General features: G+C 39.6%; 1 protein-coding gene across 2 annotated transcripts in view; it reads right to left on the minus strand.

The window, feature by feature from the left end:
• Positions 1 to 21,696, minus strand: part of BICC1 (BicC family RNA binding protein 1) — a 90,322-nt gene that overhangs the window by 21,803 nt on the left and 46,823 nt on the right. The window contains exons 1-3 of one of the 2 annotated variants that reach the window (XM_071438673.1): positions 7,258 to 7,421; positions 1,482 to 1,561; positions 148 to 306 (exon numbers count right to left, since the gene is read on the minus strand). In XM_071438673.1, coding sequence (XP_071294774.1) covers positions 148 to 306; positions 1,482 to 1,502 — 180 coding nt within the window. In that variant the 5' untranslated portion in view covers positions 1,503 to 1,561; positions 7,258 to 7,421. Of the gene's footprint in view, positions 1 to 147; positions 307 to 1,481; positions 1,562 to 7,257; positions 7,422 to 21,696 lie in introns of those variants that run through there. The other variant, XM_071438672.1, reaches the window with a different exon arrangement.

Below are 21,696 nucleotides of genomic sequence, written 5' to 3' on the forward strand. Positions count from 1 at the left end.
TTCCACACAGTGTAAAAACCAAAAGTCTTTCTCCCTGAATACAAACACACCAGCCCCAAAAAACCCATATTGATGAGAGAAGTTTAGAAATATTTTATACTCTCAGGAATTACAACACAAACGAGCTCAGTATTAAACAACACTTACTTGGTTGCTTTTCTCTGCTTGATTGTTCCTATTTGAGTCTGGAAAATGGATATGGCATCCCGTTTCCTCCATCACTTTTTTAATATTATTGCCACCTTTACCTATCACATGAGAATGTTCTGTATGTGAAACATCCATCTTCAAGGTTACCCGATTGCTCTGGAAATCAAGCAGCCACAGTTTGACTTGGTCATAGCAGAACCCCAGTATTTGAGTTTTTACGAGTATATCACTTCAAGAATGACATCAAAATTGTATTTCCAAAGTATTTTTGCTATTACTTAACTCCTACTCAAGGATGATGTTTTTAACAGGAATCAGTTGGAAGTTAATTTGGTCTTGTTTTCTTTCTAGTGAGGAAATAAATAGTGGAGATAAATACCCCAAAGATGCATCTTCAAAAACAACTGATACTTTTAAAACACCCTTGAACTTTGATCAACTGTGACTTCAGTGTCCTTCTGCAATTTATTCTGATTTCTTTTAATTCCATGTTCTTTCAAATTGAACTCATGCACGCCTACTTGATCTGAAAGTGATACATTATGAAGACTTTGCAAATCAAAGCCATGGAACCAAGTAACTGTTTTTCTTCCTTAAACAGGTTTTTTTTTTTTTTGGTACATGAATTTTTAAAACACACAAACACTGCCCACAGCTATTCTTAAAATCTCTATTGTTAACAGCTCACAATAATGTTGTTAATAGTTGTTCAAAAAGTGGTGCTTATCACTCCAATGCTCCTCTTGGTAATCTGCTCAGAGAGCCAGGAAGGTGCCATCCAAGTACACAGGAGCCATGCACACTGCCCCAAAAGAGCTGCTGCTGAATGAAAATAATTTCTGATGAACAGAAGAGACCCCAGCCAAAATCTAGATGTTTTAGAAATTCTGGTCCTGGTGTTTCAGAGTGTAAGAATAGAGTAACTGTTAAACATAAAACAGCATAAATGCTCCTAAAATCAAATTTCAAACAGAAACAAAATTTTAGGTTCTCTGAAGTGGTTGAATAATCTATTGCTTGCAGTGAAGCTGTATTTCAGATTTTGAAGTGAAACCCCAATTCAATGAACAAATCACTTATGCTTTTAGCCATATGGCAGGAAATATTATTTCTATATAATTCAGATCTGGAAAAGCTGCTTCGAGCAAGTATTTTTCTCTCAAAATGTTCAAATATGTGGGAATACACCAATATCAACATCTGCAAGGCATTTATTGGAGACTTTGCTTCAGAGCTTCCATAAATACCTTCTCTTGAAATGTGCCTATTAAAGAGATCAATGTCACCACAAAATTAGGGGCTAAGGTGTCATTCTAAGAAAGTTTTCTTACTTTTGTGTCCAAGACAGACATGATTTTCTCTTTTGCTTCCTTAACGTTTTCTTTTTTTCCAGAAACTTTAATATGGGGATCTATAAAAGAAATAAACTTGTAAGAAAAATACAGTACAATATCTATAAAATAATTTCCTCACTGCTCAAATAAATTTGAGCCCATTATTTATAATCCACTGATAAACCATACCACCAGCCTTTGGGATTCAGCTGAAGGCCAAAATGTCTTACTCCATCCCTTCTGCCCCACAATTAGGATTACCAGATGAATTTATTAAACATAAGAACCAACTTAAAATAAATAGAAATCAAATTCCAAATGTATATCACAGTATCATAAACATTGTCTGCAATGCAATTACATAGCTAAGCCACCATATCTCCTCAAACCAAAAGTAACAACAGACAACTCTAAGCTTTTGGTAGCCCACCAAACTCAAACCCTCCCTCATCATCACTTTGAGATATTGAATTAGTCTCTACAAATATTCTTTGCAGTTTTAACCTGGCACTAAAGGTGTCTCCACCCAAAGTTTTCTGATTGCAGTTATCAAATGAAATTTAAATGACACTTTATTAAAGCAAATTGCTGAAATTCAAGTACATAAATTAGCAGGAACACCAGCTGATGGTGGGTTTTGCCCAGTGAGATCTAAAATATTTATTCTACAGCCCACTTGATTTACATGATAATTATCAGACCACTCTCCTTAAACAACACAAGGGTTGGGCTGAGCTATCAGGTGCAGCTCTGTATCCCATAATATACACCTGGTCAGAGAGTACAGATCCAACTTTGGAGCTAAATCAAGTACCAATTACTGCAAGTGTGAAAATGACACATCAGCCAGTTTAGCAGCACCATCTGGTGTCCAGGAGCACAAAGTGCCACAGTGCAAAATCACCACCAGGACGTGAAATGTAAGTTCAGTTACAGCAAAGGAAGAAATGCCCAACTCCCAGCCACATTTCTGTGTGCTAAAACAAGGGTATGGCATTGCAGGTGATGCCTCTTGCCCCTGTTCTTGAGTCCTCTGCCCTTCTGCAGTGCCTTTTTCTCCTATAATACAATGAACTGCTCTTAAAACAAAAATTCTCCACCCTCTTCTGACTCTTGAATTAATGTAATTCATTATGCTGGGCAAATACATACATTTTAGGGAATATAAAAATAAATATATTCTCAATGGCAGGAGAAAACAGCTGTAACACAACAGATCTGCCTTTTGTGTGACCTGAATGATTGAAATCACTTCCCTGCTAAAGAAATGTGAAATAATACAACTTTAGGCTGTAAACCTGTTCTATTCAATTGAAAATTGAAACCCTTTAAGTCATGCCTGGATACTCTTTTCATTCCAACAGTAAAAATAAGCCTCTAGTCTTTACCACTGAGAAGTTCTGAGCACATTAAGCTGGGGAAACAAAAACACTGAAGTAACACAGGATTCACTGCCAAGTTTCATGAAAGTCAAGAAAAATGCAGCATTTTGAGTTCTGAGAAACAGATATATTTTATTTTTTAAAATGGAAAAACCATAGTCACAAAAACATGGTACTCACACAGAACCTACACAGGCTTCAAAAATCTGCTGCTTCAGCCTTTCACAATGGAGCAAAGTCAAACAAAACCCCAACTAAATAGTCTTAAGGGCAAATTTTCTTTTCTTTTTAAAGTTGTCAGGAAGCCATGTGGTTGTAATGCATTTAAGCTGTGAATGATATTTGAAGTGGATGTTGCAGTCAGAAAATCCCAGAAGCAGATTCTAGCACACTGTGTGTGCTCCAAGCGCTCTTCAAATGCAATCAGGAAAAACACAAGCCCAGACCATCACCACCACTGTGGAGCTGATTTCCACATATTGGTAAACATTGTATTTAAATACACATTTGATTATATGTAGGAAAATTACCTGAAATCAAGCCTGGCATCCTATTAGTACCAAAGGAGATTGCTATCATTTCATAATATTATTTGCTCACTCATGAGTGAAAATACAGTTTAGAATACCTATTTTTTCCATTTCTCATCTCAGTTGGACACCTATTTTCTGTTGATACTGACAGCTTCAGCCAAACATCCTGTATTTCTACACTTGTTTGTTCTTTTAAGATGAAAAAAAGCTCAATTGCTCAGTTTAAAAACAAAACCAACGAAGAGCCCACAAAGCAAAAAAGAATCCAGTGCTGCCAGTGACAATTCTAAAATGTGCTACCAATTCTTTCAAAATTTGTCTTAAGTACCCTCTCCTTCTTCTCAAGGACACAGTGGTTGGAAATGGATATGAAGCAGGTCAGTTTAAGTCAAAGAAATTCTTTCTTTGAGAGTTGTTCACTCTTTCCTTCAGTGAAACACTATTTAAATACAACATCCTAATCAAATTTTGCCTGAAAAGAGTTACTTGTAACTAAAAGATTTTAAAGTGTTTGAATTGGCCTTGTATGAGTTGAAAGCACATTGAAACTATGTATGATCTGCAGGAAAACTCACAGGTATCCAAATAGCAATCAACAAACAGATCATCTCAGCAAACAATTAAGAATTTAGAGAGACAATTACATCATAATAACCTGATTTTCTGTGTATTACAGAAACAAAATTTCTTAATACAGCTATGGAATCAAATAGATTGCTTGCTTTGCAGCTGATTCCATGGATTAACAGTTACATTTAATTTAGGGAAAAAATCCTACCATGTCTTAGGCACTACGACAAAAATCTTGGTTGCATAAAACTCTGTATTTAATATTTGAATTACCTACAGGTGTGATGGCAGCAATGCACTGTCAAAACCCCCAAAAACCTCCATGGCACTCTCAGAAGTGTGGAGAGGCACAAAACTGTGCCAAGTGTGATGATGCCTGGTACTGACAGTGCAGATCAGCACAGAGCAGCCCCTGCAGTGGTTACTGCCACTGCTCCACGTGGCCAGAGCACCCAGCCTGGCTGGAGGGAAAGCACCCACTGAACCAGGCAAACCACTGCCCTGGCTGGGGCCACAGCCATCAACCTCTGTCCAGGTCATCCCTCATCCCTAAGGAACACAGGGCTTGATGCCTGTTTTTACTGGGGAAAAAAAAATCACCTTGTTCTTTAAGCTCCTCAATATAACTGGGAGTATGCTCCATATAAAACTAGAGAGAGCAAAGAGCAGGTGCCTACCACAAATAAAGACATGAGACACCAAAGCTTTGCAAGCTATTTGCAAACACAGAACAAAGGTCTGTGCACTAGAAGTATATAAGGCTTTAATACTTCATTTAAAATGTAGTATCAGACCCCGGAAAAGGTTTTAAGTCATAAGAAACAACATGATTAGTGTCATGCAAACTATTAAAAATGCCATTCTATAGTAATCCATCTTTTCCATCAATTTTGAAGGGCAGTATATTTTTCTTTAGGAATGGAAAAGATAAAATTCATTTAACAGGCCTTCCCCCCTCACTAAGAATGGAGGAATATTTACATAGAATAGAAAGCTGAAGTTACACAACAGACACTGCTGGAAATTTTTCTCAACAGTCTTCATTTTGCCAGACTCCTGCCTTCAAGTGGTCTTTTATTGCTCCTATCCTCAAATTCCTCACTCCATACTTTGGCAGAGTTTCCTCTCCCCAGTCTTTGTCCACAGCTACACCAGCAAGCCTCCAGCTTTATTGCTACTATTGTGTGTGACACTTCAGCAAACAAAACAAAATTCCTCCAAGCAAAAGTATATTTGTGCCAGTGCAAATGCATCTACACCAACTTCTCCCAGGCAAGAAATATTTCTAATAATGAAGCCATTTAACTGTGTAAGCCTCTCCTGAAATTCAAGTGTTACATTTCATGTCTGGGGCAGCTCTTCAGAGCTATGCATCCAGCTTGTTTACAGGATGAACAGCCTTAAGTTAAGTAACACAAATACCAAAATACCACTACTCTAAAAATAGCCAGACAACTGGGCAACACCAGGGCAGATGACAGTCATTCTTAACGAGGGGCTGATTAAGATCTGAATAGCCCAAGAGTATTACAGAACTTGAGCCATTCAAACAAAAAGACAAAAGAGACCCAGCATTTTTAAGGGACAAGTTATGAAAGTGTCTGTCCCAAAAGTACCAACAAAAACACACTAAGCTATGTGAGAAGTTAAAAAGAAAAAAAAAAACCCCAAACAACAAATTAACACATAGAAGTTGGTATGTTCTCATCTGAAAGGGCAAATACACTGATCACCCTACAATAAGATGAAAAAACAGACCTATAAAACAAGTGAATTAAGCAAAAAGGTCAAATAAGGCTTCCTATTAATATGGAACAAAGGATAATTAAATTGAAACAATTTACTTAACGCCCATAAATTAGGAAATACTGTGTGTACAGTTTTAGGAGTGGACATTCTCTCACCAAAGTAGGTGATTGGTAATAGCCAAGAGAGACTTGAAATAGGCTCAAACTATTGTCATGGAAAAGCAACATGAAGGCTAAAAGCACGGAGCAAATGCTCAGGAGTAAGGGCACATGCAAAGGAGCTTGACTGAATAATAAAGTAAATTCAGCACTTGGGCACTTGGTGCTGTTGGCTTACCAGTTTAAAAGAATTCTAATCCTCTCTGCAATACAACTCAGAGCACTCACTTCTCCTCCCAGTGCCTAAACCACAGAAGGAAAAATCTGCTCGTGTACTAAGGCAGAAAGCAATGAGCCATTTCCTACTGCAGACTCCTGAGTATTCTCAGAGGTATCACTCAACAACAACATGTAGCTTTTTTTGTTGGGGGCTTGTCTTTTTTCTTGCTTTTTAGCTGAAGTTAGACTGCAGCATCATTTTGTCTGAAGGAGATTTCACCCAGCTAACTTGGGCATGATCAAAAGCCTACTCAGAGCATCATAAACCTCAACAAGGGCTGCAAGCAATTAATAGTGTCTTCAGAGGAGACATATCCTGAGGCTCTGGGCATTCTGGGGGATCTGTTTGTTGTGGACAAACAACTGATTATGAAATGTCCCTGGGAGGAGCTAGAGCCACTGCCTATATGCAAGCACACATGTGAAAGACTGTTTTCTCAGCATTTTTTCACTCTTAACTTTCCCCATTACTGGCACCTACCTCCAAACCATCTTTAGAAGAATTTCTGTTCAACTCGGGACATGAGAAGGAAGCTGAGAGAGAGCAAACACTTGTTGCACTGTTCTGCACACTGTTCCCTGCAGGGAAGGCAGTTTACACTCAGCCCTTCACTCTTGTCACAGTTTGGTTGCTGCCACGCTCTCACCTGAGGAGCATTAACCACCAGAGCACTGCTTTTCCCCCCTGCTCTGTAACAAGTGTGTGATGTGCAGCTGGCAATCCCCTGCTCACTTCTGTCCACCATTTATAGTGACACACTTACACACACAGGCAGACATACACAGATATTCACAAAGCAGAGACTGAGTAACACACCGACCTTACACACACAGAAACCTGAAGAAATGCAGCACAGCATCTAGTAGAGCAGAAGAAAAGAACCTTGTTTCTCAAAGATTTCAGTGTGGCTCAAAAGAAAACATCAATATCTGCAACAGGCTACTTAAAATGGCTCTTAGAGTGAAGTATCTGTTTGAAGTAAGCCTCACAAATTGAAAGAAATGAGATGCACTCATACATGAATCATAGCTGAATCCCACATTTGGATCTCCTAGCAGCTTTGAAACATCCCAGCAGAACACTGAAAAATCATGTTCAGAATGCCCAGAATTAAATGAAAATTAGCCAGAAACATCAGATAAGCTTTAAAAAATAGATTACCTGTACAACATTACGTTTGGAGAAATAAACTATTGATGACTGGATTTCGGACCACTGACAGAGGAAATGAAGTTGAAAAGACTTCTCTTAAAGCATAAGCAAAGAGGGAAGACAAGGAAGAGGTAACAGATCATATAGCAATTTAAACAGAAAAGTGACCAGATTTCAAGGGAGAAGGGGAAGGCCAAGGTGGAGAAGAAAACCTGAAAAGAAGAAATGAGAATGAATTAATTGTAATCACCAAGACACTCCATTTCAGTTACACAACTTTAGTTACCACCATGATCTACTTAAATTCCTTCTTTTACTTCCAAAAAGAGCCTTCAGGGACATTTTGCAAATACAGTCAGCTACAAAAAGACACATATCATGAAGCCCTTCTGCTGCTGCTCTTCAGCCTTTAGCCCAAGCAGCCACCCAAAGCAAGGCAATTCCTCAGCAGGACACAAAGCCTGTTATGGCTTATTTTTTTTCAGCACGGACACAACAAATTCACAGTTCATGACTTAAATGTCTGTTGCCATTGCATCTCAAAACACAAACACAGAACCACAACGCCTGGGAAAGAAAATAAGAAATACAGAGAAGCAAAAAGCTATAGTATTGCAAGATCAGCTTAATAGAGGACTTAGAAAACAGCCACGACATTCCTATCAGAAATAACACCACTGTATCTTCACTGCACATGGACTCATACTCAGGGTTACAATTCTGATGCATAAACCATGAGATAATTTTAGTTTCTCACACACACATTCTCAAACAAGTCCTTGTGACTGTGTTTTTCTAAATAAAAACCATCATCTGACTCGTGAGCTGAAGTTCACGCCGGAGGGTCAGCCTTCCTTGCAGTGCTCCCCCATCCAGTCCTGGCTACTGCTGCACCTTTGAATGGCTGCTCTGACAGACTGCACCCACTGTGTGAGCTGGTCTGGACACAGCCCCTGCAAGGAGGAATTCTGGGGCTGGACCACCAGTAGAACAGGCAGTTTGCAGCTGATCTGGGAAAAGAACCTTCATCTCCTGAAGAACAGAGACTTAAAAACTTCTTTTTGTGGAGGTGTTCAGAGCAAGCAAACACTGCCCACACTGCTCCTCTGCAAGGGTAATTTCTTTGTGATATACTGAGAAATGAGAACACCAAACACCTGAAAGATGCCCAGTGCTGCCTTTCAAATCAAGAAGTCATTCCTGAGCTGTTCTCAGATGAGTTTTCTCTGCATCACTTCTGTCCATCTGTCTCTCCCAGTATTCCATTAATAGCAAAACTCACCTCTGGGAAATTAATCACCTATTGAGCATCTCTGAAATGTGAATTTCAGCAGTCACTCTGATAAATTGCATTTGGTGTCCCAAAAATTGAGTTTAAATAGAAAGATGGGCATCAGCGTGGAACACTCTCAGGCTCCAGTTTACCTGCAAATCCAATGCAGAGTACATTGCAAGGTATCTGCTTGCTAGAAGCTCCTAAAAATCCAAAACCAACTAATTCCAATTTTCACTGAAAGATCGTGACAAATTTGTACTCTCAAGTAATTTAATTACAGCAATAAGTTTATATAACTACATTCCAGGGCTTGAAATTTCAGTTTTACTATAGTTACTGCCAAGCACACTCACTGGATGTTAAGTCCCTTGGTAATTCCCTTCATATTACAACTGTGTTTGTATTCTACTCCTCCCTTGTCTGGCCAAATGTAGGCAAATCACTGCTCTTCACAAAAACACAGCCAGCCCTGATCAAAACCAGAAAAGCCCAAAATCTTCCTGCTCTTACAGGAATGGCCAAAGTTCAAATCACTCATGTTAGTGTAGTTACAGTACAATGCTCACCTGCTGGCTCCTCTGCTACCTGGAGTTTCCTTAAAACATTGACCAATGTGAAACATTTACCAATGTGACCATAAATACTTTTATTTCATCTTCCTCGGAGCCAGTACAAATCCGTGACTTTAAGCTCTGGTGGCTGCAGGCACACAGAAATGAGATAAAAGGCTCAAGCAAATGTGACTTTCTTTAAAAGCCTCCTTGCCTGTCACCTACCCTGCAGAATTAATGGCTGGGGCTGCTTTCTGAAGTGGCAGCAGTCTGGGATAAGTGACTCCAGCAAATGAGGGATTTGCTGCCAGCTGCTGGCACAAGGGATGCTGAGGGTTTGTGCGTGTCCAACTGCTCGGATCAGAGAGAACCAACACCAACTCCTGTGGCTGACTTTCAAATGGCCTGGGATGGTCTTTCTGTCCATTTATTTATTGCAAAACAGGGAGGAGTCATCTGTGCTTGAGTCAGCTGCTCCAGAGACAAAAGAAATAAACTTGTGATCTAAACACAACGGTTCTTTAATTTTTAAAGTAGGCAGTTGTGGGGTTTGGGGGATTTTTTCTTCAGAATGTAAGAAACAGTCTGCACTGACAGTTTCTCATTTACAGAGAAAGTTAATAAAAAGCAGATGGGGGTCATAATACAGCAACTAAAATACGTGCTGTAATTAATCTGGCACTCCAAACAATCAACACAATGTCAGCAAGACACTCACTTTAAGTCTCTAAGTCAATTACAGACTGATTAACAGCAACACATTACAAAATTATTGACCATTTACCAAGTTGCACTGAGGTAACAAATCCTTCAGCTGCAATAGGTACCCTGTAGGTTAATTAGGAAGCTTAGAACTGAGTACTTAAAGTGAATACTTGGGAGAAGTACTTAACCTAAAAAGACTTTTCCTCTCAAAATATTCACAAGTCAAACATCATAAACACAGAAAACAGTGGAATTTTTCAACCTTTACATCTCACCCTGAGGAGAGCAGCCACTGGCCAAAGAAAAACTGGATAATTCACGTGCATGCACTCATTCCAAATGGCAAAATATGCAAACATTGCACTCTTGGCAAGCTATTAAAAAACTAGACTAGAAGAAAATGAGGCATAGGAAGTTTGAACCTCCAGGCAAAGAGTATGTCTGCTTGGAAAAACGGTGGCAGTGCACTTCCATTTGAAATGCTGAGAAAAATCAAAGAAAATCAGCCTTGTTTCAAGTTCTACATCCACAGTTGGAAGAAAAAAAAAATAAAAATCCCTGTATTACTTTTCCAGTAACTGTTTCTCTAAAGAAAAAAATAATTACAGTCCCTTTCCAGCCATCTCCTACAAATATTTCATGTCCCACTAATTTGCTTCAGGAAAATGTAGTCCCAGCTGTGGATGAACAACATAAGTCAGCTGAAAATTGTCCCCACAGTTTATCTGCCTAAATACTTGTGGGAGAATACAAGTTTTACATTAACTGTAGCAAAATCAAATTCTAGCTCACAAGTATAGTAAAAAACCCCCTAATAATTGGTAATTCCATCAATAATATCTTTATGTTACATTCATCAAGTTGCCTGCAACTGATTTTACTTGGGTAAATTTCAACCAGCATTAAATCAAAGGAGTTCTGTAAATACTTGTGTATTATACCAGGCATGAGAGTTACTTCAAAAATTACCAGCAAACACTGGACTTAAAAGACAGAGAATTGCTGAGAGAAACCACAAAATATGACCCAGAACTCCCCATACTCCACCATGCCAGTCTAACTCTTGAATAGCAATGCTGGGCACAGGTTTATGTCAGTATTTTGGTTAGCAGCTATGGCTTCATGGCTTCACATACCTCACTCTCTGGATAACCTTTAGCCTGCCCATGAAAAAGTAAAAAAAAAAATTAAAAAAAAAAGCAGAGAGCACCACCTCTCCCCACAGCTCTTGCTCACATCTTTGCCCTGCCAGCAGACGAGAGCAGAACAGCAAAGGGCACCACTTGCAGACACAGGTTTAGAAACTGCACTTTAGGCATTCAGGTCTGAGTGACCAGATGTTCATTTTCAGCTGCTGCTGATGCTGGCAATGAGTGAGGTTGAAGTTTTAGTTGTAAAAATAACAGAAGATGGAGCAGAAAATATGCAAAAAATATCTGTGTCTGTTCATGTATGTTAGGAAGAAAAGAAAAAAAGAGTTAATGGCCAAGAGTCTCTTATTTCTTGATAATTTCTTCTTTTGGGCTGATAAGCTGCTCACACTGCTAGGAAGCAATTTTCTATATAATGAGTCAGCTGATTAAAAGCATAACCCATTTTGTAGTAGCTTTCTTATCTTTGTCTGGCATTCCACCAGTAATTCATGCTATAAATGAACTTCTCCGTAGTAGTTTCTTTTGGTTTATTTTTTTCCAACCTCATCACTCTTGAACTAAGCTCCATCTTCCATCTTTACTTATGGAATCCAAAGTCTGCTCCCCTCCCAAATGTACCCATGTACACTATCATGGCATTCCTACAGGGATTCCCTCTTGCAACATCCTTCAGTAAGCAAATCCACAAGAAGAATATAAAAAAAAATTATGTACCCAAATAACCCCTTCCAGTATTTCTTCCCCTTACAGAAAACACACGTTCAATCTGACAATTCAGATTTTTTTGATGTGACCAAATGTGCATCTATGAACAAAGTCAATTCCCCTTTGTAACACTCCACATGACAGAGGCAGGAGGGCTGAGCATGGGCAGGAATTTGCACACATATAGCTACAAATTTACTGCTGGAAATCTCAGTGGGAGTGTTTGGCATTAGAGGATTTTAAGCCAATTCCACAAAAAAAGCTTGCACTTTCCTGAAGCCCAGTATTTTCACAGCTTACTTTCTTGGCTATTGCTCTCCTCCAGCACTGCAAAACCAAGTTTACGTTATTTGACATTGCACTGGATACAAATCCAATCAGCTGGATGAAAGCTGCACTCAAAATTAATCCTTTTTATTGACCTCTTGGTTTACTTGCACACATTCTAACTCTGTTCGTGATTCTTTTTTTAGTAGAAATTGCCAATATCCTCAGCTCCCGTGGACTAGAAATTCATATTTTGCATTCCTGGTCTTTTAAGTCATCCATATGTTTTGATGCGAAATAAGACATCTGGTAAATGTTTAACAAATTTAAATTGCAGCCATCAAAACTGCAACTTTATGGAAGCTGGACAAAAACATCAAATGGGAATAGTGACATGTTAGGCATTGAATCACTGGTTTAGGACAGTAATTAAAGTACACATCAATACAGCAGCACTTAGAAGCTTTCCCCTAGGATATTCATTAAGTAAGAACCTCAGAATTGTGTCTGATCCGATTTCCAAGACAAGGATATGCATTGGAAATCCATGCCAGGCACCTATGAACAGAAAGCTGTAATCCTCCCCTCCACCTTTTGTAATATGCATTTTCACCACCTTCCTCCTTTGCAGCTCCCATCTGTTTTCCCATTTACACCATCTTTGGCACTAACTCTTTATCATTCTATTCTTTCAAAACCCTCATTTCTTTAAGACTCCCACTCCAACCTCACATTTCCTGCCATCCCACCTACCTCTTTCCAACTGCCTTCAGTCTCCTCATCAGCCTCTCATTTCCTCTCCGTGTCTCTCTCCATTCCACTTCATTCCCAACTTTGTCCTTTCCCACAGCTTTGTTCCCATTAACAAGAGCCCATTTGCCTTTCCCTTTCACAGGAGTTAATACAGGGAGATGATGTTGCCAACAGCCCTCTGAGACTGGCCATGGCTGGTGAGCATTGCCAGATGGTTTTGGTTTCCCCAGCTAAACAAACCCAATTCCAAAGCTAAAACTACCAGGGTGCTTAACAAGCATTTACCATAAAAACACAAATTTTTTTAAACATTAAAAATGTGGACCCAAAAAAAATCACCAGAACACTAGCTATGCCTAGGATTTTGTTCTCTTTAGATTTGACTTAAAAGATTTTGACTTTTACAGACAAAATAATCTTGCCAAGTAATAATGGAATTAAATGACCAACACAGCTTTATGCAAGGTTAAGTGTGTACAGATGAAAAGTCTAAAATTCTGAAAACTCTATTACAGCTATTTTTCAGATTCCCTCCTACTGCTACTTCAGAAAAATTGTATGATTCAAATTACAGTTTCCAGAGGAAGTAATTAAAGAGACCAGAATTTCTATCAATGATGGTTTTGTAAGCTTGCACTCTGCCTTTGGCACAGACTCTGTCTATATTTAGAATGCACAGTATAAAGAATGCTTGAAATCAAAGCACACAAAAATATCAGAATTTTACTAGTAACGCATCAAATTTGCAGGGAGAGGATGATACTCATGTACACTGTAATTTCAGAAGGTTTACAGGACTTGATCAGGGTTGGAGCAGGGAATGCAGCAGCCAGCCCTACCTGCAAGTGCTCCTGTCCCCAGGAAAGCCTCTTTGGGGAAGTTACAGAAACACTGTATCCAAACCTGGAAAGACTAGGCATTTTTTGGTTAGCTACAGAATATCACACATTAGGAAGAATTGCTTCAAGTATAAAAATGTAGTGTTCTCCCCAGTAATATTCAAGGGCATATGATCTTCTTTTCCTTCTAACTGTGACAAGACTCCTAAGTAGATTTCTGTCACACATCTTTGTTTCTCTAAGCTTTTGAGAGCTGGAGGGTTCTGGCCTCCTCCACTCAAAGCATTTTTTGTTCAAAATCGAAACAAGAATTCAAGTCCTGTTTGCTAACCTGACATACCATTGCCACTCACTGCATAATGCTGAATTGTGCTTAATGCATAATTGGTGTGTTGAAATTAGCACCCTCAGTTACTCACATTAGAGTCAGATAATTTCATTCAGTAATGCATTATTTTGGTAGCAAGAACTTCTCAGCATCCCTTTATGCCTTCTCAGCCACTAGGATTGAAACACATGGTAGCAGGAGCATGTCATACTTAAAAAAAAATGAAACATGACACTTGGCCTTTTTTAACACTTCTCCAACCAAACCCAAGAAAAGGTACATGGTGACAAAAGAACAAAAATGTTCTATGGACACTTAGCACCAAGAGTTCATCTTCTCTCATGAAAAATACTCAAGAGGATGAATAATCCCTTCTCTAAAGGAAAAAGTACTAGAGTAATACAAATAGCATTAGTTTTGCTGCAACAAGGTCAAACAAAAACAAGTTTAATGCCACTCTAAGGAACAGAAAAAACTTGTAATTTCCCAGACCCTTTACCAGATCTGACTAAAATTTTATTTTATGAAGCAACTGCATAGATAAGAAACCATGTTACTCCCCCCTCACCAAACACTGCCAGCATTCTCAAGAAACATTGCAGAGCACCCTTTATCTCCTGGCATTTCAATTGCATTGCAGAATCATATGTGCAATTCATCTACTTTGAAGATATGAGCAGAATTTTTTATAAAGAAATCTACTTATATACACAGTCCTTAGCTGGACAATTGCATAACAGGGTGAATCTTTTTTCCTGTTTTTAGTGAGGTCGAATAAGAGCTGCAAAGGAATTTTGCTGCACACAGAGAGAGCTGACACAGAATACCCAAACCAATGGTTCTGTTGTCATGGGCACCAACAAGGAAAAGGTTTTGAAATGCCAGGATTTTTGAGAAAACCTTTACTGAAGTGGTATAAAGTCAGACCCACAACTTTACACCTTGGGAACCAAAACTAAGCAGCTTCAGGAAACATTCTGCTGACAAAAGAGCACTGGCCCCCACAACCCAGCGGCCCTGAATGCCCCCTGCGTCAGTGGGACTGGCACCAGGGCATGCCAGGCTGCAGGGCTGAGCAGCCTAGCAGGGAGCCATGGAGGCAGGGGACAGCCTGGAAGCATGCAGCAAGGCAGGAGAGAGAGGGAAGACCACAATTGTGCTGTTTGCCAGCTGTGAAAACAATCACGTCGCCCTGATTTTGCTTCTAGCAGAAGTGGTTACCAGTCTTGCCTTTGCAAGTGCTTGGAAAAGGCACAAGTGAGTGCACCTTTGTCGTTATTCACATGTGGAATAAGGCTGTCCTGGGGTCTGGAGATCAAAACCCATTGTGCCTACTGCTATTACAGGAATGTGTCTCAAAACTGGTGCACTGGGATCCCCTTTCCATTTGCAGCTGGGAAAGACTCATGAAGTGAACTCCAAAGCCCATCCTGCAGCACCTTTCTGTTGCCTGCTGTGTAACCAGGTGAAAAGCTCCTCTCCTGAGGGAGCAGGGGCCCACAGCAGCCATCAAACCACCACCTCCCTCACCCCACTGCACCAGGTATGGACAGGGGCTGTTTCCTTGACTTTAAGGGTGGGGAGCCACACGAGCAGAGGAAGGCACCAGAGCAGCAGCAGGTTTGAGTGGCTGGCAGAGCTCCAGCTGGGATAAAGTACATTACTGTCTCTGTGAGCTGCAGGATGACTTGGGGCAAGCTGAGCCAACACTTCTATTGATGTGCACACTGAAATCAGTGCTGAGACTAAACAAATTAAACCTTAACAAGAGGCCAACACAAAAGTTACCTCTGTTTGCTTAAGCATCCAGGCACTTCAGAGGTTTAGATGCTCTCTTCTTTCCATCACGCTACATCCCTTCATCCCTAGCTAAAGGAACAGGAAGAGTCATCACTCCACACGTGTTTGGCTCCTAGCAAGAGTTAGGGTTACAGCCTTTCAGTTGGCACAGTTTTCAAAAGTATCTTAGTGGGTGAGAAGCTCATGTTTGTCAGAAAAACTCCACATATCAGTGCAGGCCTCCAAGGACCTGATTAATTTCCTTACCCCCTTTTTTTTTTTTAATTGAAGCTTAAGGCTCTAAACCAATTAAGTGGCTATTCATAGCACAGAATTTAAGGTAGGAAAACTCGTGATTGTATCCCACATTCACTTGATCAGGTTTGGTTTTGGGGTTTTATTGTAACTAGAAACAGCACACAGAGATATGAAAGTAGGTCAAGAGCAGGAGTTGACCCAAACTATGAAAAACCACTGTTAGAGTTCTTGGTTTATTAACAGCACTTGGTAGTCCTGGGATGCTGTGTGACCTTCCCAGGTGGGGCTGGTTCACCATTTAAGACATTAGGTGCAAAGTAAAACTCAGTGCCTTGCTGCATTTAAAGAAACACAAAACATCAATTTCTTCTACAGTAATTTACAGTAGAGTGTTTTCCTTTAAGATTTATAAATCAGCAACACAGATAATTAGTGGCAGGCACACAAGCAATTCCAGCACATGAAGTTCTGTTTCCTAATATTCACAACATTTTAATGCAATTTTATATGTTACATATGGCTACAAAGGAAAAGATGGCAATTTTAGAAGTGAATGAAATTATAGGAGTGCTCTTAATCCTATTAACATGAGTACTTTTACCTCACATTTTACTTGGGCATACTCTTTAAAAAAGCAGCAGGATTCACTTATATATTGAAAGAATTGAGAATAAATCTACTGTAACTAAGAAAAGTAGCTTCCATAAGAAAATGTTTTCATGCAACTTAAACCATCTCTGAAATCCATAATCTTTAATTTCTGTGGTTTGTCCACAATACAGCTAGTTCCAAATCACTTTTTAACAAAATTAAAATCAGGCATAATATATATATACAAGGTGAAAAAGGAAAAAAAATTAACTAATGCCTCTTTGGCCCAGAAGAAGGAAGTCATTTAAGGAAACAAGTAAAACCCTCTGTTATGGCTGCAACTATATTAAGAAGGAGTAACATGTATGTAAAGCCTTAAAGAAAAGGATAACACCAAAGACCTAAAAAATAAGGCAATCCTAACAGTCATTATTTTATATGGAATCAGAGGATCTTTAAGGTTGGAAAAGACCTCCAAGATCATGAAGTCCAACGTTTGACTGAACACCACCTTGTCAATTAAGCCATGACTTTTTTTTTTTTTTTTTTCTGAACACTTCCAAGGATGGCAATTCCACCACTTCCCTGTTCCAATTCCCAATTCTGCACCACTCCTTCAGGGAAGATATGCACACAACCACACAGAGCACAGCATTATCTGCTTAGGAGTTGCATAAGACAAAGAAGCAAATAGCCTAAACTATTAGGAATTTTCTAGTTGCTTTTATGTTTATTTGTCTAAACTAGGACTTGGCTAATTTCTTGGGGAAATTTCAGGTTATATAACTGCCCTTTGCACACATGCCAGCATCTCAAGAACACCAAGACACCTGGTATTTAGAAAAGATGAGGTATGTAATGTAAATCTAGACCTAAATGGTCTAGATTTTGGCCTAGACCAAAATCCTTCCAGTGCTTCAGCAATCCCAGTGATAACAAAGCAGAGAAATCTATTAATTCCACCAAACTTTGCATTTACTACAAAACACCATCAATGCAATGAGAATCTCCTGAAGCAAGGGTCCAAACCCCCTTGATACCACACAAGTACTTTTCCCTCTACTCAAAGTTTCTCAACATCTGCCTCATTGAGCTCTCTGGTTTGCTTAGGGGTGTTTTGGTTTGGTGGAGGTTTTGGGCTTGTGTTTTTTGGTTGGCTGGGTGTTTCCTGGGGGAAAGAAAACTCTAGAGACTCCCAGACATGCTACAAGAGATTACAGTGATGTGTAAAGCTCATAAGACTCCTAGCTAATGATGCTGCAGAGGGTTACTAACTCTTCCATTATCACTGATATTTAATAATAAAATACTGGGTTTGGACACAAGCATTGACCAAGTCCTACTCACATCCATTAATCTGAGGTGGCCTTTGCAGTGTGGAATTCCTGCATGGCAGTCTCTCCTCTGTACAAATGTGGGATTCAGCTCAGCTGCAGTACAAAGAGTAATATTGCACAACTTATGATGCACTTGTGTTTTAAGTGGTGATGTAATCCCTCCATGGAACACGTGTGTAAATGATGAAGTGCTTGCAATGGGATGCTGAACTGGCAGGCACAGCTCTGAACTACTCATAGATTAACCACTCCCACTTAATCTATGTGTAATTCAGAGTTGTGATATTGTACTGCTAGAGGTTTAGCCTTAAAAGCAGTTCACACTCTTTTCAAAAAAGATTGCATTGACAAAGTGAATTGAGAAAATTAGGTATTTTTGAAAAAACAAAGTTATCTAAAATGCCTAAAATCATATTTATCAGAAAGCCTATGGCAAAAGAAGAAATAACCTGGCATTTTATCTGCACACTTTCCTAAGGCTGTAGAGCCTGACATCACAGTTCTTGGTTCTCTCCCTCCTGTTTCATCTGAAAGTATAAACTTCAGCTTCTATCACAGTACTGGGAAACAACTGAAAGTTGATTTAAAGGTCTGAAAGGACAAACATTTTAGCTTACTCTAGATATCTAAGGCAGTAACTCACAAGTTTGGCCTTGAGCTCATTAAGCAGTGACATTTGTCTTAACAAAAGAGGAGGCTCTACCTTTTATCACAAGCCTCCTGAAACAGGCAGAAAGCTTCCCTTGCACCTAAACAACATTCCAATAAACCAGAGTGAGCTTTTACTGACTTGGCTGAAGTCTCTCTGGTTATTTGTCTCAAGCTTGGTATTGGTCATTAACTTCACTGTGCATGTTACCCTCACAGCTCAGGATGCAAAGAGGGAAACAGCTGCACTTGGCTTGCAAGATAATTTGCAAAAGGCAAAGTTTAATGAAAAAAATGAAACCAAATTGCCAGTGTAACCAAAAGTGTAAGCAGTGCCCAATGCCCGTTATTGTTGCCTTCCTTTCAGTACCTTCAGCACCACTATGTTTCTTGCTATTCTCCTTGGATATGAATTTAACGTGCTCTGTACTTGTGTTGGAGATATGCTAATGAAATGCTTTGATAACAAAAGCTAGTTTAAATTTTCTGAAGTTATTAAAAAAGAGGAAAGATTTGGTAAAAAGTAAAATCAAATGGAAAAAGTACAAATAGATTTTTATTGAACAACTTAAAATGCATCAGTGATAAGAGAGGAAAAAGAGAAAAAAAGCAAAACAAAAAGTCACAATGCCAGAAACAGCAAATAAGAGAAGAGGTACAATAAAGTAACAGCAGCTCAAGAGAGAAAGAAAAGAAATTGGTAATTTCAGGCTATGATACAGATAAAGAGCTGGAGACTAAAGAAAACACAAGAGGAATGAAAACATGGGAGTGAGAGGAAGAAAAAAGAGCAAGAGAAGTCCTTTCTAAAAGTGAGTGGAAGGGACCCCAGTGTTCTTACCTGCTCTGCAAGTTCATTTTATCTTACATTTCCCCTTACCATCTATTTTAACTACTCAAAATATTCCCTGCTCCAGCTCTCTGATCATCCTGCTGCTTAGAGCCACTAAGTTTCCAAGAGCTGAAGGGATTCTTATGGTGGCTGCTCCCCAAAAGCTATTCCAAGCTGCATTCTGAGCACACACATCCCACAACCTCTTTCTGGCTGTTGAAATGCAAAGGGACACAGGGGTATGGGGGAGGGAGAATTTAGAAATAAAAATTAGTAAGGAATATAGGTGAAATCTGAACTCCCATATATCCATTTCCTAAAGAACAGCTTCAGTACCCATCCACAAGCACTGCTGCTGGTTAACATGACATTCACCTGCTTCCAAGGCATTAAGCATTCCAGTTCCATACAAACAGATAGGGAGACACATGAGCACGTATAGTGAGGGTTCAGACACCTAGCAAATGAACAAGAACACTCCCTCTGCAAAAGTAAAAATTATCCATGGCTAGATTTTAGGAACAGCCACCCTGGTCCCCCACGTGAGCTCCAATGACAGCACAGCAGAAAGGGCTGGACAACAAGAACAAGACAGGTCAGTATTTCAGAAAGGGAGAGGGAAAATCCCATTATCTTATACCTGCCTGGAAAATGTTTGTGGAAATACAGCATCTGATCATTTAGGATTTGGCAACCTACTCATGCTTTCATACCACTGAATAAATCTTTAAAAGACAATTAACAGCATTCCAAAGGAACAGTAACTACAACAGAGTGAAAAAGCATGTTGAGAGCCAGAGTTACTGTCTCTCAATTTGGCCTTTAATTCACCAGACTAGAGAAGATCCCAGACCTCCAGAACATGAGGCTTTGATACAGCCTGAGCTCTACAGCACCAGTGCAAAGCAGAGGAAACCCTGCCAGTGTCAATTCTTTCATTACTGATGGAATCAGTCATGAAGTGCTTTAAATTGCTCACTTCCCTCCCTAAATCCTTCATGTTATGGGATCTCTTTGGCAACTTGAACAAATGGCTTGCTTTAAGATGCTGTGGAAGATTTATGTGTTTGTGTGTTTTCTAAACGTTTATTTCTAAATGCTTTAACCCTCCTCATCACTAGAGTAAGGCTACAGCATCTGGTGTTCATTAAAACCAGGAAATTCCTGTTTTGCCCTTATGAAACTGTTGAGAGTTGATAATAGTTTTTTCAATTTAGCTTCGTGATGATGTGTTTTAGAAAATACATTAAATAATGAATTTGAATTAGGAAATTCTTAAAATCTGCTTATGCTAAATTCAGACATTAGTCTTTTGCAATTCAAAAACCCCATCAGAAAATATTTATCAAGTGTAAGTTAATGAATTACCATTATGATACTTAAAATATAGAATTTTGGACTCATCAATTTAAAAGTTGTAATTAATATAAGAGAAAAGAAATAATACAGAGGTTCACAAGTCATCTACTCTTGGTGCTTCAGCTTCACTGTAGCACGTTTTTTTCTAAAAGATCATGAAAGGATTCTGGATCTTGTAGAGAACTTATTCCTCATCCTTACTGAATCTTACCATGTACACCTTGGCTGTAAATTTCAATGTCTTTGTGTTTCAATTCAAAACAAAACATGGCTTGTTCTTATTGATTTAGTATCAGTAGTGTCTAATTAAAATTGTCACCAGCAGTGAGAAGAATGATATCATTGAGCCCCGAGTGCTTCATGACAGACTGACCAATATCACGGGAAGAAAAGCAACGTTTTCCAAACGACTGTTTTTCCCCTATATTGGGAGGAAAGCTGTGAATGACCTAAGGCCACAACACACAGAATGTGAAGCTGCTGAAACCACAAGCAGATTGTGTTGCAGAACTATAAAAAAACCCTAGGATGTGTGGGTGATGCCTGGGTGCAGCGTGGGGCTGGGGTAAAGCACGGTCCATAGCTGCTGCTCCCTCATCAATGACTCAGGCTCAGCTCCAGCCAAGGAGGCAGGCAGGGGTAAAGCACTGTCCATAGCTGCTGCTCCCTCATCACTGACTCAGGCTCAGCTCCAGCCAAGGAGGCAGGCAGGGGTAAAGCACTGTCCATAGCTGCTGCTCCCTCATCACTGACTCAGGCTCAGCTCCAGCCAAGGAGGCAGGCAGGGGTAAAGCACTGTCCATAGCTGCTGCTCCCTCATCAATGACTCAGGCTCAGCTCCAGCCAAGGAGGCAGGCAGGCAGACCATGTTCTGAGTTCCAGGCCCTGGGGAGCCAGCCAGTTGTTTGTTGCAGACTCTCCTCTCAATCACAAAATGTCATTAAGTGAAGCTAAGAGTATGTTAAACACTTGGAATATTTACCCCTATATAAACAGCTGCTGTAGCTGCAAATGCAAAGTCAAAGAATTGCAAACAATTGGTATTAAGTGTAAACAGAACATATAA

This window comes from Agelaius tricolor, unplaced genomic scaffold, assembly GCF_023055355.1.
Source record: "Agelaius tricolor isolate 1412-34295 unplaced genomic scaffold, bAgeTri1.0.p SCAF_13, whole genome shotgun sequence".
NCBI classification, from domain to species: domain Eukaryota; kingdom Metazoa; phylum Chordata; class Aves; order Passeriformes; family Icteridae; genus Agelaius; species Agelaius tricolor.